Source organism: Pelophylax lessonae (genome assembly GCF_965119305.1).
Source record: "Pelophylax lessonae genome assembly, chromosome: 8".
NCBI lineage: Eukaryota > Metazoa > Chordata > Amphibia > Anura > Ranidae > Pelophylax > Pelophylax lessonae.
The window spans coordinates 50,421,733-50,438,831 of NC_138775.1; the positions used below are offsets into that span (position 1 = coordinate 50,421,733).

The 17,099-nt window shown below is 39.5% G+C and overlaps 1 protein-coding gene across 2 annotated transcripts in view; it reads left to right on the forward strand.

Moving 5' to 3' along the window:
* Window positions 1-17,099, forward strand: part of PTPRG (protein tyrosine phosphatase receptor type G) — a 776,809-nt gene that overhangs the window by 562,752 nt on the left and 196,958 nt on the right. Inside the window, exons 12-13 of one of the 2 annotated variants that reach the window (XM_082265202.1) lie at window positions 7,214-7,271; window positions 7,627-8,049. In XM_082265202.1, coding sequence (XP_082121328.1) covers window positions 7,214-7,271; window positions 7,627-8,049 — 481 coding nt within the window. Of the gene's footprint in view, window positions 1-7,213; window positions 7,272-7,316; window positions 8,050-17,099 lie in introns of both variants that reach the window. The other variant, XM_082265201.1, reaches the window with a different exon arrangement.

Below are 17,099 nucleotides of genomic sequence, written 5' to 3' on the forward strand. Positions count from 1 at the left end.
TACCGTTTAATTTACATTCTCCCTTCTATTTTTTGTATGTGGATGATTGCACTGTAAATATTTTAATTAAAAAAATAAAAAATCTTCATACCTTTTTTCCTAATCAATATACAGCTGTTACATGACCCAGCTCTTTCCCAGCCTGCCTGCAGGGAAACATAAGCAGGAGGAGCTTCTAGTCCTCTGCTGCAGGTCACATGTCCCCCCCCCAAAAAAAAATAGCTTTTGGGATACAGAGTAAAAGTAAATAATATCAATAAACTGTGTTTAATTGTCATAAAAATATATATTTGAAACAAAATCCTTATTTTATTTTGGTCAATGACATGGCGTGGGCGGATTTCTTCCCGTCACACCCCTCCAGCCTGTGTCTTTAAATACCATGGAGGTGAAGCCTCCATCAATCTATATGTAAAATCCCACCATCATTGTGTTTAGCTGGTTAGTGGGCATGGAGCAGGAGTAAAGGAGTGGTCTGTCATTTACCAGTATGTATACCCCACATGTGTGCCTCTATAATCATATGGGCTGCTCAAGTGTGATGGGAAGCAAATGTTCAGCATAGAAACTCACTGAGAACTGAGCATGTGCAGAGCTGCCAACACTGCTCTGCAAAATCCCCAGCTGAACTGGGACATGGACAAAAGGTGAAGAAGGAGAGCAGCAAGATAAACCAGTTTTTGCAGAATACAGAAAACGAATCTCGTTGTGACGGAGTAATAATGAACATGTAATACAGCATTTATTGATAGTTTTTATGATGTGGGTTTAGTGACACTTTAGGGTGCTCAGAGTTGACGGTAGTGCATTAGATATATGTGCACACGGGTGACTGAGAGCTGTGAAAATAATACATAGAAAGAAGATCTATGCAAGGATGGTCATGGAGGTTTTAGAATCACATGAGTAGTTATGATTGCCATTAAACAAAATCATTTACTGTTCTGACAGCTCTAAATTGATAAATGGGGAAATCTGGTTTGCTCTGGTGAGCCTAGGGCATTGGGATCTGATTCCCATTACTGGGCATGTAGAGCCTTCATATGATCCCCCGCCATCTCCTCAAGAATAGAATTCATGTGTGGGACTTTTCCTATAGTGGCACAATTTTAGTGGCAGGTGGGGGACCTGTCCGTTGGCAAGCTCTATGCTAGCAGTTGATTGCACCACTGATCAAATACTATTACTAAGCTATTATTTGATCACCTATGTAGGACCTTGCTTCTACTGACACAGTTGTGGTGGTGCTTTAAACCCCCATCTGGCTAGGGGACCTGTCTGGTGGCAAGCGCTGCAGTCGCGGTAGATTACACCACTGAATAAATACTATTACGAAGCTTTACTTTAACCCCCCCCCCCCCCACACACACCATGTCACCAAGGATAGATTGTTATATATATATATATATATATATATATATATATATATATATATATATATATATATATATATATATATTATGTGGGACCCTGCTTCTACCGAGACACTTGTAGTACTTTGAACCCCGTTCCTGCTGGAGGACCTGTCTGGTGGCAAGCGGTTCACTCACCGTAGATTATTTCACAGAATAAATACCGTTATTAAGGTAAAATGGTGTTGTGATCTTCCTTGTACACCAGAAAAATAGAGATATACCAGCTAATAGACAGTTTAGTCCATAGCACTCATTGCAGTCCAGAGCAGTCATAATAACAGGCAGCATTTTGTATCCAAGTTTTGGTTTGGACCTTAAACTCTGTGTCCGGAGGAAATGAATTGAATGTTGTTAGGAAATCCGTATTTCCCAGCCCGTGCCAATTTTTTTTTTTTTCTTTTTAATATCGGGCTGCACGTCAGCGAGCAAAACATTCTGTGCTGTAGATGACACAATAGTGACATCCGGTGGTCGCAAATATAATTTAAAATTTGGGCTGCAAAGCCAGGTTTGCTTTTGTTGTTCAACCGTAAACACAGGCAGCCATTTTAATATCTGCAGTCTTTTTTTCATGAGATTGCATAAAGGGCAATGTACCTATACTTTCTAACAATCTCTCATTTAAGGGACATTGCAATGCCTGAAAGAATTTGGCAGTGCTGGCCAGATTTTTTCATAAAATTGTTTTGGTCATGTTCTATATTCCAGAAATGTCTCTAGTGGATTAGAAAAGGCTGTCAAGATTCTGGGTTGGGATCAGGCTAACATCCTTCAATAGAAGTGGGACTAATTTAATTAGACCAACATATACAGTATATATAGATCTATATATGAGGGCTGTACCCAAAGCAATGCAAAAGTGGACATAACTTTTTTTATTACAGGTCATTCAAATTTCACATGTTGATGGAACTCTTCCTCTGTAGCAACGACTCTTTTTTTTTTTTTTTTTTTTTTTTTTTACTACTACAGGTAAATAATGTTTTCCAAACATAGGCAACCTGCCGTCATTGAGTTCTTGGTGAAGGAGTGGTGCAGGCTGTCCGACATGCACAGAAGACTACAGAATGTTTACGACATATGTGCTATGACACATTGACAAGAGCAATGTGCACAGAAGGATGAAGAGGTTTAAAAGGTGTCATCTCCGTATATATTGTAGCCTTCTGTGGATGTCAGACAGCCTGCACCCTCCATCGTCAAGAACTCAATGACGGACCATTGCTTCTGCTTGGAATGGAATCCATTATTTACCTGCAAACAAAAAAGAAGAGGTAATACTATAGGGAACAGGTTAAAGCATAAGTTTCAAAAAAAAAAAAATTATAAATGCTCTTTTTTGCAGGTAAAAAAAATGTGCATTTACAATTTTTTACTTTAGGAGGATGGAAAGCATTGCACAAGCCATCAGCAGATCGATGATGCCATGCAGGTCACCTGCAGACTGTTGGTGTGAGTTGGCTGTCAGTACATGGTATGGGCAGGCAGTTTCACACTGGGACAATCAATGAACTACAACAGCGTCAAAGTAGTTAATTGAGAACTACAAGCCAAATCTGCAAGGGGGGGGGGGGGGGGGAACGTTTTCTAAAGTGACATTTTACAATCTTAATATGGGGGGAACATGTTACAAAAGGGAAACTTTTCCTAACTGTACCAACATGTGAAATTTGAGCAACCTATGTAAGGTAACAAAAAGAAAGTTATGCCCACTTTTGCATTACTTTTCGTACAGCCCTCATGTTTGTGCCTATGTATGTAAGTGTGTATATATACATCAATGCACACAATCGCAAGAACACACAAACACCTCCAGCGCGCAAAGTTCTGCCATACGATCGATCCCAATAATGTGCAGATTGTCAACAGTCAAGTGTAAAATAATTCTTCTGGTATGCTTCATCAGTGCAGCTATCCTCATATGGGGGAATCTAGAAGATAGCTATAAGAAATAACACAGGATGGCACAAATGCCTAGCGCATTACCAAAGATTTATTGATATGAAAAACAAACAGCCAAATCAGAGCTCTTGAGGAAGGGGGTGCATCCCCCAAAATGTGTCAGCTTGCTAACTCAGTGGTGCATCAGGTCAGGCCAAGTGACACATGCACTTGATTGTAATTTATTTGGTGTATTACAATACTTGAAATTTTTCTACTTTTGTGAGTTTTAATTTGGCGGTTTGTTCACATAAATAAACTTTTGGTAATGCACTAGGCGTTTGCACCCTCCCGTGTTCTTTCTTACAGTGTACGTGTGTGTATGTATGTATGTGTGTATATATATATATATATATATATATATATATATATATATATATATATACTTATGTGTTTGTATATATATGTATATATATATATATATATATATATATATATATACACACACACAACAGTATCTCACAAAAGTGAGTACACCCCCTCACATTTTTGTAAATATTTTATTATACCTTTTCATGTGACAACACTTTGCTACAATGTAAAGTAGTGAGTGTACAGCTTGTATAACAGTGTAAATTTGCTGTCCCCTCAAAATAACTCAACACACAGCCATTAATGTCTAAACCGCTGACAACAAAAGTGAGTAAATCCCTATGTGAAAATGTTCAAATTGGGCCCAATTAGCCGTTTTCCCTCCCCGGTGTCATGTGACTCGTTAGTGTTACAGGGTCTCAGGTGTGAATGGGGAGCAGGTGTGTTAAATTTGGTGTTAATGCTCTTACTGGTCACTGGAAGTTCAATATTCCACCTCATCGCAAAGAACTCTCTGAGGATCTGAAAAAAAGAATTGTTCTACATGAAGATTGCCAAGACCCTTAAAATGAGCTGCAGCATGGTGGCCAAGACCATACAGTGGTTTAACAGGACCGGTTCTGCTCATAACAGGCCTCGCTATATAAAGAGCTTGAGTGCATGTGCTCAGCGTCCTATCCAGAGGTTGTCTTTGGGAAATAGACGTATGAGTGCTGCCAGCATTGCTGCAGAGGTTGAAGGGGTGGGGAGTCAGCCTGTTAGTGCTCAGACCATACGCCACACACTGCATCAAATTGGTCTGCATGGCTGTCGTCCCAGAAGGAAGCCTCTTCTAAAGATGATGCACATGAAAGCCCACAAACAGTTTGCTGAAGACAAGCAGACTAAGGACATGGATTACTGGAACCATGTCTTGTGGTCTGATGAGACCAAGATAAACCTATTTGGTTCAGATGGTGTCAAGCGTGTGTGGCGGCAAACAGGTGAGGAGTACAAAGACAAGTGTGTCTGGCATGGTGGTGGGAGTGTCATGGTCTAGGCCTGCATGAGTGCTGCCAGGAATAGGGAGCTACAGTTCATTGAGGGAACCATGAATGCCAACATGTACTGTGACATACTGAAGCAGAGCATGATCCCCCTCAGAGACTAGACTCCAGGGCAGTATTCCAATATAACGACCCTAGCCTTGCTAAAGTAGCTGAGGGTAAAGGTGATAAGACTGGCCAAACATGTCTCCAGACCTAAACCCTATTGAGCATCTGTGGGTCATCCTCAAACGGAAGGTGGAGGAGCACATGGTCTCTAACATCCACCAGCTCCGTCATGTTGTCATGGAGGAGTGGAAAAGGACTCCAGTGGCAGCCTGTGAAGCTCTGGTGAACTCCATGCCCAAGAGGGTTAAGGCAGAGCTGGAAAATAATGGTGGCCACGCAAAATATTGACACTTTGGGCCCAATTTGGACATTTTAACTTAGGGGTGTACTCACTTTTGTTGCCAGGAGTTTAGACATTAATGGCTGTGTGTTGAGTTATTTTGAGGGGACAGCGAATTTACACTGTTATACAAGCTGTACACTCACTACTTTACATTTTAGCAAAGTGTCATTTGTTCAGTGTTGTTACATGAAAAGGTATAATAAAATATTTACAAAAATGTGAGGGGATGTACTCACTTTTGTGAGATACTGTTGTGTGTATATATGTATATATATATATATATATATATATATATATATATATATATATATATATATATATTATATATATATATATTTTTTTTTTTTACATAACGTTTAACACTCCCTTTAAAGCATATTATCTGTTGGTAAATAATACCTTTTACCTGCTCTAAGGTAAGCTCACCCTATTGCCTTTATTCACCCTAATGAAGACAAACAGTTGAATACACATTATGTTACATTTAACAAGTATTATAGAGGTTAGAGTAGAATATTTAGTAAGATACCTAGGTGTTAAAGCAGACAGAGAAAAGGTTGCAGATATACCTTTCTAATGGTTTGCAAGTCTCATAGGAAAATTTTTTTTCATGAAAGGACCTAGTAGATGCAGAAATTGGAAAGTCTGGGGTGCTTAAAGATTTTCAATAGTTATTAATAAATAGTACGTGTGTATATAAGTTTAATACCTAAAGGTACAGTCCAGCAAAATGTTAAAATGAGAGATAGAATTAGGATAAGCCTACCTGCTCAATAGTTTTAAGTTTGAATCGGGGTATAGCTGTAGTGCAGCTTGTCCATCCCCATTTCTTTTGCTCTTGTTTAATGATCCTGAAACAGAGTTGCTGGTGATGATGGAATACCTACTAATAGGGTCCATGTTGCCTCTCACACACACACACACGTGAAAAATAGGTAGTAGTAAGAAGTTTCTTGCAACTATTCATCAGATGTCAACCTGCCTTGGAAATGTGATTAGGTACAGATGAAGGTGTACAGCATAGGTGTCGGAAATGTACACTCTTACTGACACTCTAAATAGCTGTGGGTATTTGTTCTGCAGCAGAATATACAAAACATTAGCAAAGTTGTGGTGTTTGCTTCCTTTTGACCTTTTATATATACTATTGGAAGTACTTTGTTATATATATCAGTTAGTATTTTTTTTTTTTTCTCAGCCAGTAGCCTGAAAATAAAAAAGAAAAACTGATTTCCTCCATCTACACAAGCAAGGTGGATGGTGGAATTCTCCCCACGACATTGCCGATATTCTACAGCTGGTGATTGATGAAAGTTTCCCAGTGTGGCTGTTCAACAAAAGTCGATGGAACAATGACTTCTTTTGAACAGCAGGCCACACACAGATTGGGAGTCGGCTTGTCCTTGTCCCAAATTTTGATCCATCTATACCCACCTTTACAGAATATTTCCCTCTATGGTATGGAGGTGAGGAGAGGGGGAGATATCATGTAGTCCAAATGAGGATTGAGCAACCTTGGATTATTATGCTGCATAGATACAGTACAGTAAGTGAGCTTTGTCCCATTATTCAGGTAAATTCGTCCTAGAGTAGGCAGGTGAAATTTAAAGTAACAAAGCAATTACATCTTAGAACTGGTAAGTTGCAATATATTACATTTTTGTTCTTGGGTTTAGATACATTTAATAGTGTAATAAACTCTCACTTTTTGCCCGGAATTGCTTTTTTACCTTGTCCCTGGACGGCAGTGTTAACATTTTACTTACAAAGTCAACAAAACATCTCTAATTTGGTCAGAGGTGCCCAAACTTTTTGCATTGACTGAGGGCTCCTGGGCACATCTATTCATTATTGCTAGCCTACTGTGTCATTGTACTTTCAGGGTCATTGAAAGCTTTCTCATGCCTGGAAACCTACAGTGGCTTCCAATGCATCTGTACATTTGTGTCAGAGCAGCCAGCGTGATAACATCCTGCTTAGGCTGCAATAACTTTATTGTGGTAATCGGGCCCTTGGGATGGAAGCTTGATGAGAGGTGTCTCTTATATTTAAATTATATTACAAAAAGCTAGCAGTTTCTATGGTGACTTGTTTTGTTTTCAACACAGAATGAGAGTGTTTGGGAAAAGCCATTAATCTGGAAACTGTATAGAAGTATGATTTCAGGTACTGTACTGACTTTTTTCTTGTCTTTGATCTTTTCTCTAAAAGCCTACTGCTTCTCCTGCTTCTTCTGCTGACATGGCTCCAATCAGTTCGGGATCATCTACCTGGACTTCCTCAGGCATCCCCTTTTCCTTTGTTTCCATGGCTACCGGGATGGGTCCCTCTTCCAGTGGGAGCCAAGCTACGGTGGCCTCTGTGGTGACCAGTACTTTGCTTGCGGGCCTTGGGTTTAGTGGTGGTGGTTTACCTTCTTTTCCTAGCACTGTGTGGCCCACTCGCCTCCCTACTTCCTCCTCTGGCAGCAAACAAGCTGCAAAGCCTGTTGTTTCTACCACTGAACCTTTGCCGTCTACAGGACCTGACAGTGATGCCTCTCCCACGAAAACCAGTGAGGGGACAGAAGATGGGGATAAAGACGAGAAAGGAGAGGGGGAAGAGGGTGAGCGTGAACAGGAGGAGGAGGGTGAAAAGGACAGTGAGAAAAAGGAGAAAAGTATAGCCACACACTCTTCGGAGGCACAAAACCAAACTGAGTCCACCCCAACTACCGCCAGCACTGGTGATTTGCAGGACCCTGGCGCCAATGAAACTTTGACTGACCCAGAAAACAAACAAAATACTTCTTTAATAGATGGCAGGGACGTACCTGCTGGGACTCAGGAGGTCCCTTTACAAACCACAGTGCCGTCCACAGAAGATTACAATCTGGATAAAACTTCATTTGTTTCGACAAAAGGTGGCAAAGACTCGGACAACAGACTCATCACTGTTTACCCAGGTTGGTGACTAGCTCTATGGTCTACGAGGCTTATCCAGTATCTCCTGTGTCCTTAATCTATTGACTTTTCTTACTGAAAGAATGTTTCCTTTGGTCAGAACTCCTGTACATAGAAACTAACCTTTGATCAGAATTCCTGTACATAGAACTAACCTCACCGTTCTGTCTCTTAACTTTGCTCACTCCTCTTTTTTTTGTTTTTTTTCCTTTGTCTTAAGTTTTCTGAAACTCTGATTATTTTGTTTTTTTACTTCTATGCGATGGGTACATTCCAGTTTTTTTTCATTGACTCTCAAGACTATGTTTTGTTTTTGGGTTGAGTAGGTTAAACTAAGGGTTTTGTAAATATGTGACTTTCAAATGATGGTTTATGTTAAGGATCCCTCAGATCTTGATGGTTTTCATCATTGCACACACAATTTTGGTGGTCCATTTTAAGCCTGTACAAGCAGTTATTACATACATTTACAAAGTGCTGACATATTATTTAGCTCCTTCTAAAGTGCTCAGTCCTTGTCCTAGATGCCATAATAACATTGTGATTACACATGGACATACAATTAAATATGGTTAAAAGCCAGGTCAGCTACCAGTATGTTTTTAGAAGGAACCCATTTGAGCATGGGGAGAAAAGAGACTTCATGGGAATTGATCCTGGACCCTAGACTTAGATATAAATGCCAACTGCTTAGCCACGATGCTAAAAAAAACATAAAAAAACATGTTGGTAATAGAAGTTGAAATTGTTCAGTTTCTAGAGAAGTGCCTCACATTTAAATACAGTATGTCTTTGCTTAAAGGGTATGTCCATCCAGAATTCAGCCTGGTGGGCGGAGTCAACCCCCAGGTTCTTGTGTATCCTGAATACTTCAACAGATAGATCTCCCTGCCTTAATTCCCCACTCTGTTCCTGTCCAGCTGGGAGTTTTGGGTGTTCTGCCCATCTTTGCTTATTACATTTCCTTCAGTTGCATTCTCTGTAATATAAACCAATCAGACCCCTTTTAAAGGCTGCAGTAGATGTGTGGACCCAGAAATTGAGTCACATAGATATCACCAATAAATGAAGCCCCTAGATATATTAGAAATAGTCAGGTATTTTTATTCTCCATCTTCTACCAATATAAGTTTTGGGTGGACTGAGCCTTTATGAAGACATAAACCGGTGCCCATAACACCGTGACCCACATCAGAAATCACTTGTTTTATTAACAAAAGCCATAGAAGAATTATTTCACATGCAAAGGTGGACATGTGGCCAACGTTTGTATTTTTGGTCTTTTTACTATTTTTTTTTTTTTTAATAATTATGACAGTTTTCTGAGACTTGTGGATAAATTAATATTTATTTTTAACTTGTAACACATTTACATACCAAACAGCGCAAGTGTTAATAAACTTTCATCATTGCTCTATAGCAGAAATTGTACTGATCTTTTGAAGAGGTTTGGAAATTCCTTTTTTATTTTGCCTTATAGTGGAATTCCAGCCAAAACATTTACTTTGTTTTGGAATGACTGTGAAAATGGCTAGACTCTGCCAGATTTTTACTGCCATCTGTTTACCTATTGTGGAGACTTCCCCTCGGTTTCTTTTGTGTTACTAAGACAGGAAGTTAGGGGATTGCTCTTTGATGGAGACACAGTCATAGGAACATGTTTTTTTACCCATTTGGGAAGTTAAAGTTGAATTCCAGGAATTCAGACGTTTGTAAAAAGTGCCGGCACACTAGGAGTTAAGTCCAAGGAGGTGCATGATATCTCCTGAAGTTATCTCTATTATTTATATCTGGCAGGTTTATGGCTCTGCCGGGGGGGGGGGGGGGGGGGGACACAAAAGACACTCTGACCTGTGTGAGAGGGGAGGGAGACACACAGAGTAGCTATGCCCTCTGTTCCTGTATGTTGCCCATTCAGAGAAACCTTTGCATTTTGTGAATGAGTTCACATAATACAAAGGCTTCTGTGATTGGGCAGGATGGGGGAGGGGAAATAGCAGCTGCTGTGACTCTACTGTTGAAGATGCAGAGACCTGAATGATCGGTGTCAGGCTCCCAGAAACACAGGAATCGCCATCTAACAGGAATACTATAAACTTGTTATATATTAATAACAGAGATACATTCAGGAGATGTCATGCACCTCCTTGGACTTAACTCATAGTGTGCCTTCACTTTTTACAAAGGAGCTAAATTCCTGGATAGGGTTTTAAAAATTTTGCCAGGTTTGATTGTTATCTTTGTAACTTTGAGGAAATTTTCCTTTTTTACTTCTAGTGAAAAAAAATAAAAGCGTGGAAAATTTTCCCAGTGGAGACAGAGTCAACAATGAAACCTTGCTATGATTTCATGTCCGGAAAGGCTTTTTTTTTCCCCTGTTTGGTTCTTAAAAAAAAGAAAATACCAAAAAATATGTCCAACATTGAAGCCCATACTTTGAACATATCATATAGGGAATATCGAAACAAAAAGCTTGGAATATAGATACAAAAACTTGGTGTATCACAACCGCTTTAAATTGTTTCATACGTTTAGCATAAGTTGTCAACATAAAAATCAGCACAAGTGAGATGACTTACATTTAGTATGCTAGGTTCCTTGTGCTGATTTTTCTTGGTTTGGAGGAAATTTTCATCCTGCTCTGCACAGCACTAATTTTAGTTTTGGTTAAAGGGCGATTAAATAAACATTTTTGTAAATTAATCATTTGCGTTCAAAGTTTTCCTAATAGGATCCTCCCTTTTTTTTTTTTTACCCTGTGCACCCAACGCTGTGCTGAAAGATTACTGGTTGAACACAGTTCTTTTGGGTTCATCTCTGGAATCAGCAAGGGACCAAAAATCTGATGAAGATTTAGAATGTTAACAAAGAAGCTTTGATTTAGATTATAGTTTTAACTCATAAACTAAATTACTCATAGGTGTTGTTCTTATGTAATATCTAACATCACCTCTTATATGAAAGAACATAGCTTTGTCATAGAATTTATAAGTTTCAGTTTCTTAAAGGATAACTTCAGGCTCAGTAACGAAGTTCAAATGCATTTGAAAAATGTGTTTTTTTTTTTTTTTGTGTACGTGACTTGGATTATTTTCAATGGTGTCTTGTTAATACTTTTTTAAAATGTATGAAAAATGAAGTATTTCAAACAGATGTCAGTAAATGGCCATTCTTTTCAGGACCCTTTAACAGCCATGGGTTTAATGTGCGCACCAACAAGAAGGTAACACTTACTTCAGGCAGGAACAATGTCACCCACTTGATCAATTTTCAAGATGCACAATGTAAAAGTATGTGGACCCGTCTCCAAATTATTAGGTTCAGGTCTTCCCAGTGAAGGGTACCTGCTGCAGCATACAAAGACATTTTAGATAACTGTACACTTCTATCTTTGTGGCAACTATTTGGGGAAGTTCCATTTCAACAATTACTGTGCCTCTTATAAATAGGTCCCCTTTTCTGCCCAGTGGGGCTGAGTGCCGGAGAGTTTCATGTTTTATTGGTAATAGGAGATAACATTTGTCAAGATATCATGAGAGCTAATTTCTTAGCTTAGAAAAGTAGTGGCACGCACAGTGAAATTTTTAATTTTCTCTTTTTTTTTTTTTTATATTAAGAAAGACTTTATTGAACATTCACATAAAAAACATAACAGTAACCAAGTCCAAGACTGGTTCACCCCCTCATTGCTTACAAATAATACAGATGTCAATTCCCTCCAACACCCAATCAGCAATTATATATATATAATACCAATAATTAGTACCTCTCCCTTTATTTTTTGCCGCATAAAATAACAACCCGCAGTGTCGAGACCCACCAGTCCTCATCCACCATACTGGTTATCAACATCCTCTTTCACTTAGGTTTTCTCCTACATTTGCCCACCACCCACCAGCAGCCTATCTAATACCAGGTCCATCGGTGCCAACCCCGGCATAGCTAGCCAGGGGGCCCACAGCTTGCCAAATTTCCTAGCTTGTCAAATTTGCCCAGATTTCCCCTATGTTGATGAATGTACTTCTCCAACCTTATCGTTTCCCCCACTTGAGTAATCCATTCCTTGACCGTCAGAGGGTTTGGAGAGATCCAGTGTCTCAAGATCAACTTCTGGGCTTGAAACAGTGCCCGCAGAATGGCCTGTTTAGTGACCTTCCCCAAAATACCCAACAGAGTTTAGGATCCTGTTGCAATGTAATTCCAAACACCCTCGACAATGTACAAAGCACCTCCCTCCAATATATGTGAAGCTTCGGGCACCTCCACAATAGATGTCAGAAGTGGAGTTAATTTTCTCTCTAAGAGTGTATTATAAACCCTAATTGTTGGGTAATAGATGTACAATAAGTATTGTTGATCTGAAGACGTTGGACCTCCTCGAACACTTGGCCACTCGGCAATGTACTGGAGCACTCAGTTAAATTGAATCTGGTGGCTCTACGCCGCCTCCTGCAGAAAATAAGGGAATTATGAACCCAGGTGCAGCGCACAGAGACTTTAAACAAGGCATAATAGATGTTTTCATTGGAAGGAAATGCATGTTCTGGTGACTGTCCAGCTATTTATTTTCTACTTTGTCATTAGAATCTTTAGTGCAGAGAGATACATCATTTTAATGCTGAAATATTGTTGAAACGCTTATGAGCTACAGAGGTCAACTTTTAGACAATCAGCAACTTTACAGCAAAGGGGAGTCCAGCCAGAGAGCGCGTACACTGCACATTAATATAGCATATGATATTTTTCTATAACTTTATCCATAGATGTGATTTATTCATAGAGATGGATAAGAACAGGTTATCAATCTCAGCACTCTGATGTCAGATGCACGAACGGCAGCTGGAATTTTTTTTTTTTTTCGGAATTGTACCTGTTACGTAAAACCGCAATAGCGCTATAGAACAGAGGCATCGATTCCATCATTTTCAATTGTCCTGATTTTGGTAGGAGAGGGAAATGACGAATGATTGGTGAATTTCACTTTAAAGGGCTCAGCCTACCCAAAAATAGATTGTATGTGTGTAATAGGTAGTTTGATATGGACTTCTTCTTGGCCACTTGAGTAGCAAAATCTACCCAGTTGGCTCTGCTATGTTCTACTATAGGGACTTGCTTCTGCTGCATTCTCCATAATTTAACATACATTCACAATCCTAACAATCATATACCCCCGTATAATAGCGGTGGTGGAATTTGCTAAAGTACCACTGCCACCCCCGCAGATAACAGCAGCTAGAGGATAATTAAAAGAGAAGTTTGGGATTTAAACAAAATTAACATTTGTACTCATCCAGGGAATGTAGCATCGTTCTGATACTGCATTTGTCCCCCGCCGTCTCTTGACCGAGAACTTAGCGATCAAAGACCACTGATCGCTCATTTCTCAGTCTTCAGTGAGCAGAGAGCCGGTGACTGTCCTCAGTCTTCAGTGAGCAGAGAGCCAGTGACTGTCAATCACTGGCTCTTTGCTTTGTCCTCCAGTGCTCACTGGAATGCTGGGCTGTGGAGGGGGTGGGAGCTGCTGGCTTAGTCTCCCAGCAGTGTACGGAAAGACTGAGCCAGTTGCCAATCCAGGCATCTGGGTGGATACCAACATTAAAGTCGGAATTTATCTAAAACCTGGACCGGCTGAGTAACACCAGCCAACAGTGATATTTAACCCGCTGTCTGCTGAATGTGGGTCACAGGAGGGCAGAACTAAGTGCATTCCTGTGACCCACAGGAAAAGTAGGACCAAAAGAACTTTGGCCATACTTATCCTTTAAATAATCAAGCAGCAGTAGACTGGACCTTTACTTAAAGCGGTAAAGCCTCCCCTCTTCCCTCCAAAAATTAAAAGTCAGCAGCTACACATACTGTCTCACATACTTGGCTCGGCGGCGGGGGACAAACTTCCGAGGGACAGCGCCGCCACGCCGTCTCCCGAAAGTGGGGAAGGGTACCTGTCAAATTCAGGTACCTGCCCCCCCCCCCTCCCCCCTGAAAGGTGCCAAATGTGGCACCGGAGGGGGGGGGGAAGCAAATGAGCAGAAGTTACACTTTTTAGGTGGAACTAATTTCAGGCATGGGTATAATATAGTTACATTGGTCCAGCTTGTAGTGATGTAACTATGTATATACCAAACCTGGTTGATGACCCTGGAAGCTGGAAATCTCTGTAGTAGGCACCGCTATTCCAGTGAATCTCCACTTCTGTGTTCCATGCTGAAAAGCCAGCCTGATGCATTGTGAATACAAAAGGTCCGTTGCTCAGCACAGATACCTTTCAGAGAATGATTTGTATCTACTCAATAAATGCAAAGCGTTCTCTGATTGGATGAAGTGCAGAGGCAGGGCATTTATGACACGCACTTCACCTCATCCAGTCAGAGAACACTTTGCTTTCTTTCAGACAATGCAAAACATTGAATGGCGTACATGCCAAGCCCTTGTGTTCACAATGCAGGAGAACAACTACTCAGCACAGAACCACGATACAAGCAGAGATCACTAAAGTAACGTGTTCTTCAGTGATGTCTAACTTCCAGGGGCATCAGCTAGGTATGACATATACATAGTCAAAGTGGTCCAAGCTGCTCATCAGAGCTAGTAGAAAAGTCAATGGGTTCCAGTTCCAAGGGTTTCCATTTTCACCAAGTTCAGAAAATTCTTTGTAATTCATGGTAATTATATTTAGTGCCACTTTCTTTAACAATTGATTTAATGCCACATTGTCATAACGGAACAATGGTTTCTTTGCTCTGTTATCAACAGCCCACATTAGTGGGTCATCTTTATTGACACATGGACATTTAAAGAGAAAAGCCAGTTATACATGGTTGGCCTGTAGGGGAACGGAATGACCACCTACTGCGCTTTTAAAGCTAAGCACTTAATTTTCTAGATCAAAACACTGACCAATAAATAGTATTATTTCTGCCTACTAGGCGCCACCAGCTGATGGAAACTCCGTAGCAAAAAGCTTTCTTTAATGGAGTCCGAAATTTGCAGTTTAATGGCAGATAATCCACTAAATACACTACGTGAAATGTGTGTGTGTGTGTGTGTATGTGTATATATATATATATATGTATAGAGAGAGAGAGAGATGTGTGTGTGTGTGTGTGTGTGTGTGTGTGTGTGTGTATATATATATATATATATAGATATCTATCTCTCTCTCTCTCTCTCTCTCTATATATATATATATATATATATATATATATATATATATATATATATATATATATATATATATATATTTATATTACACACACACTATATTGTCAGATGCCTATGGGAATGTTTGACCATTCTTCCAGAAGCGCATTTGTGAGGTCAGGCATTGCTGTTGTCTGAGAAGGCCTGGATTGATGGTTAATAATAATAAAATCACCATTTTTCTATACCTCTATATTGCTAGATTGATTGTAGTGGAGCATCGCACAGTCTAGAGAAGCAAATTGTATTTCTTACTCTGACCTGTAGAGGGCACCTTGGTGCTTTTTCTGAAACGAATAATACATTTATAAAACCCGAGCAGCAGTTACTGCAATCCAACCGTCACCCCTAAGGCTTAAGCTACTATAAGGCGTTTAGAGAACAAATATTTTTTTTTTTTTTTTTAGGTCTTTTCTGTTTTTTCTCTATGGTGCTATGAAAGGTTTGCTTATCAAATAGAAGAATTACATATCTGACCCATGACTTTTCATTTGCCGTCAGATCGATTTAGTGTTTAAAAATGCCATATTTTTTTTTTAAGCTTAATTAAACCTTTTTTTTTTTTTCTGTTTTCTTTATTTGAAAAGGCCACTAAACACAAAAAATCAAGATGTAATAAACAACTTTCTTAATGTTCCTGTGATTCTCCGAAGACTGGAGAAGTTTAATTAAATTTTAATATGAACTGAAAAATTTCTCACTGTGAAGAAAAACCTCTCTCTATAATTATAATTTCTAAATAAAATGTATTAATACATTAAATAAATGTTTCAAAATGTTTGGGCTTTAGAACTTTCTGTAACTTTTTTTAAACGTTATCTGGATCTTAAAGTGGACCTTAAAATATGTTCCAATCCTTATAATATGTTTATCTTATGCTGGAAGGACAGCACCTTCTTTGTTCGGGAATCATCCAGGTTCAGCATCTACTTCCTAGGTTGGGATGCTGGCTCAGAGATGATGAAATCATGTTAATCCTGGCAGTGGCACAGCTGACACCGTTGCAATGGCACAGCAGACTGCTGACATGCTCCCAGATTGCACCTCTCAACCTCAGGCAGTCACTTAACCAGAGTTCAAGAAATGCTTCTTACAAAGGTAGAACATTTTGAAAAAATAATACTGTTTGCTTGATATTTTGTGGTAGCGAAGTCCAGTTTATAACTTTTACCTAAAGGTAAGCCTATAATAAGGTAGGTACAGCGAATATCTCCTAAACTTGCTGTTTTAGGATATATTCGCACAGGATGCCGCTGACGTCACCGGAGCATTCACTCTGAAGGGACTACATACTCGTGCTGTCCTTTCAGAGCTCAGTGCTGTGGCTGTGACGTCATTGCCTCTTGACCATTCATACATCTGGAGGCCGCAAACCCAGAAGAAAGACAGGGTGAAGATTGAAGCCCTGTCAGCAGTGACAGCACACCACTAGAGGGCTTTGTTTTAACCACTTAAGCCCCGGAGGATTTGGCTGCTCAAAGACCAGGCCCTATTTTGCGATTTGGCACTGCGTGATTTTAACGGACAATTACGTGGTCGTGCGACACTGTACCCAAATTAAATTGACGTCCTTTTTTTTCCCACAAACAGAGCTTTCTTTTGGTGGTATTTGATCACCTGTGCGATTTTTATTTTTTGTGCTATAAACAAAAAAATAGCGATAATTTTGAAAAAATAACAATATTTTTCACATTTTTTATATGAAATTCTCAAAAAAAGAAAGTAAAAATCAAAATGTTTTAACTTTTTAGGCCAATTTGTTTTCTGCTACATATGTTTGGTAAAAAAAAATCGCAATAAGTGTATTTCGATTGGTTTGCGCAAAAGTTATTGCGTTTACTAACTACGGGAA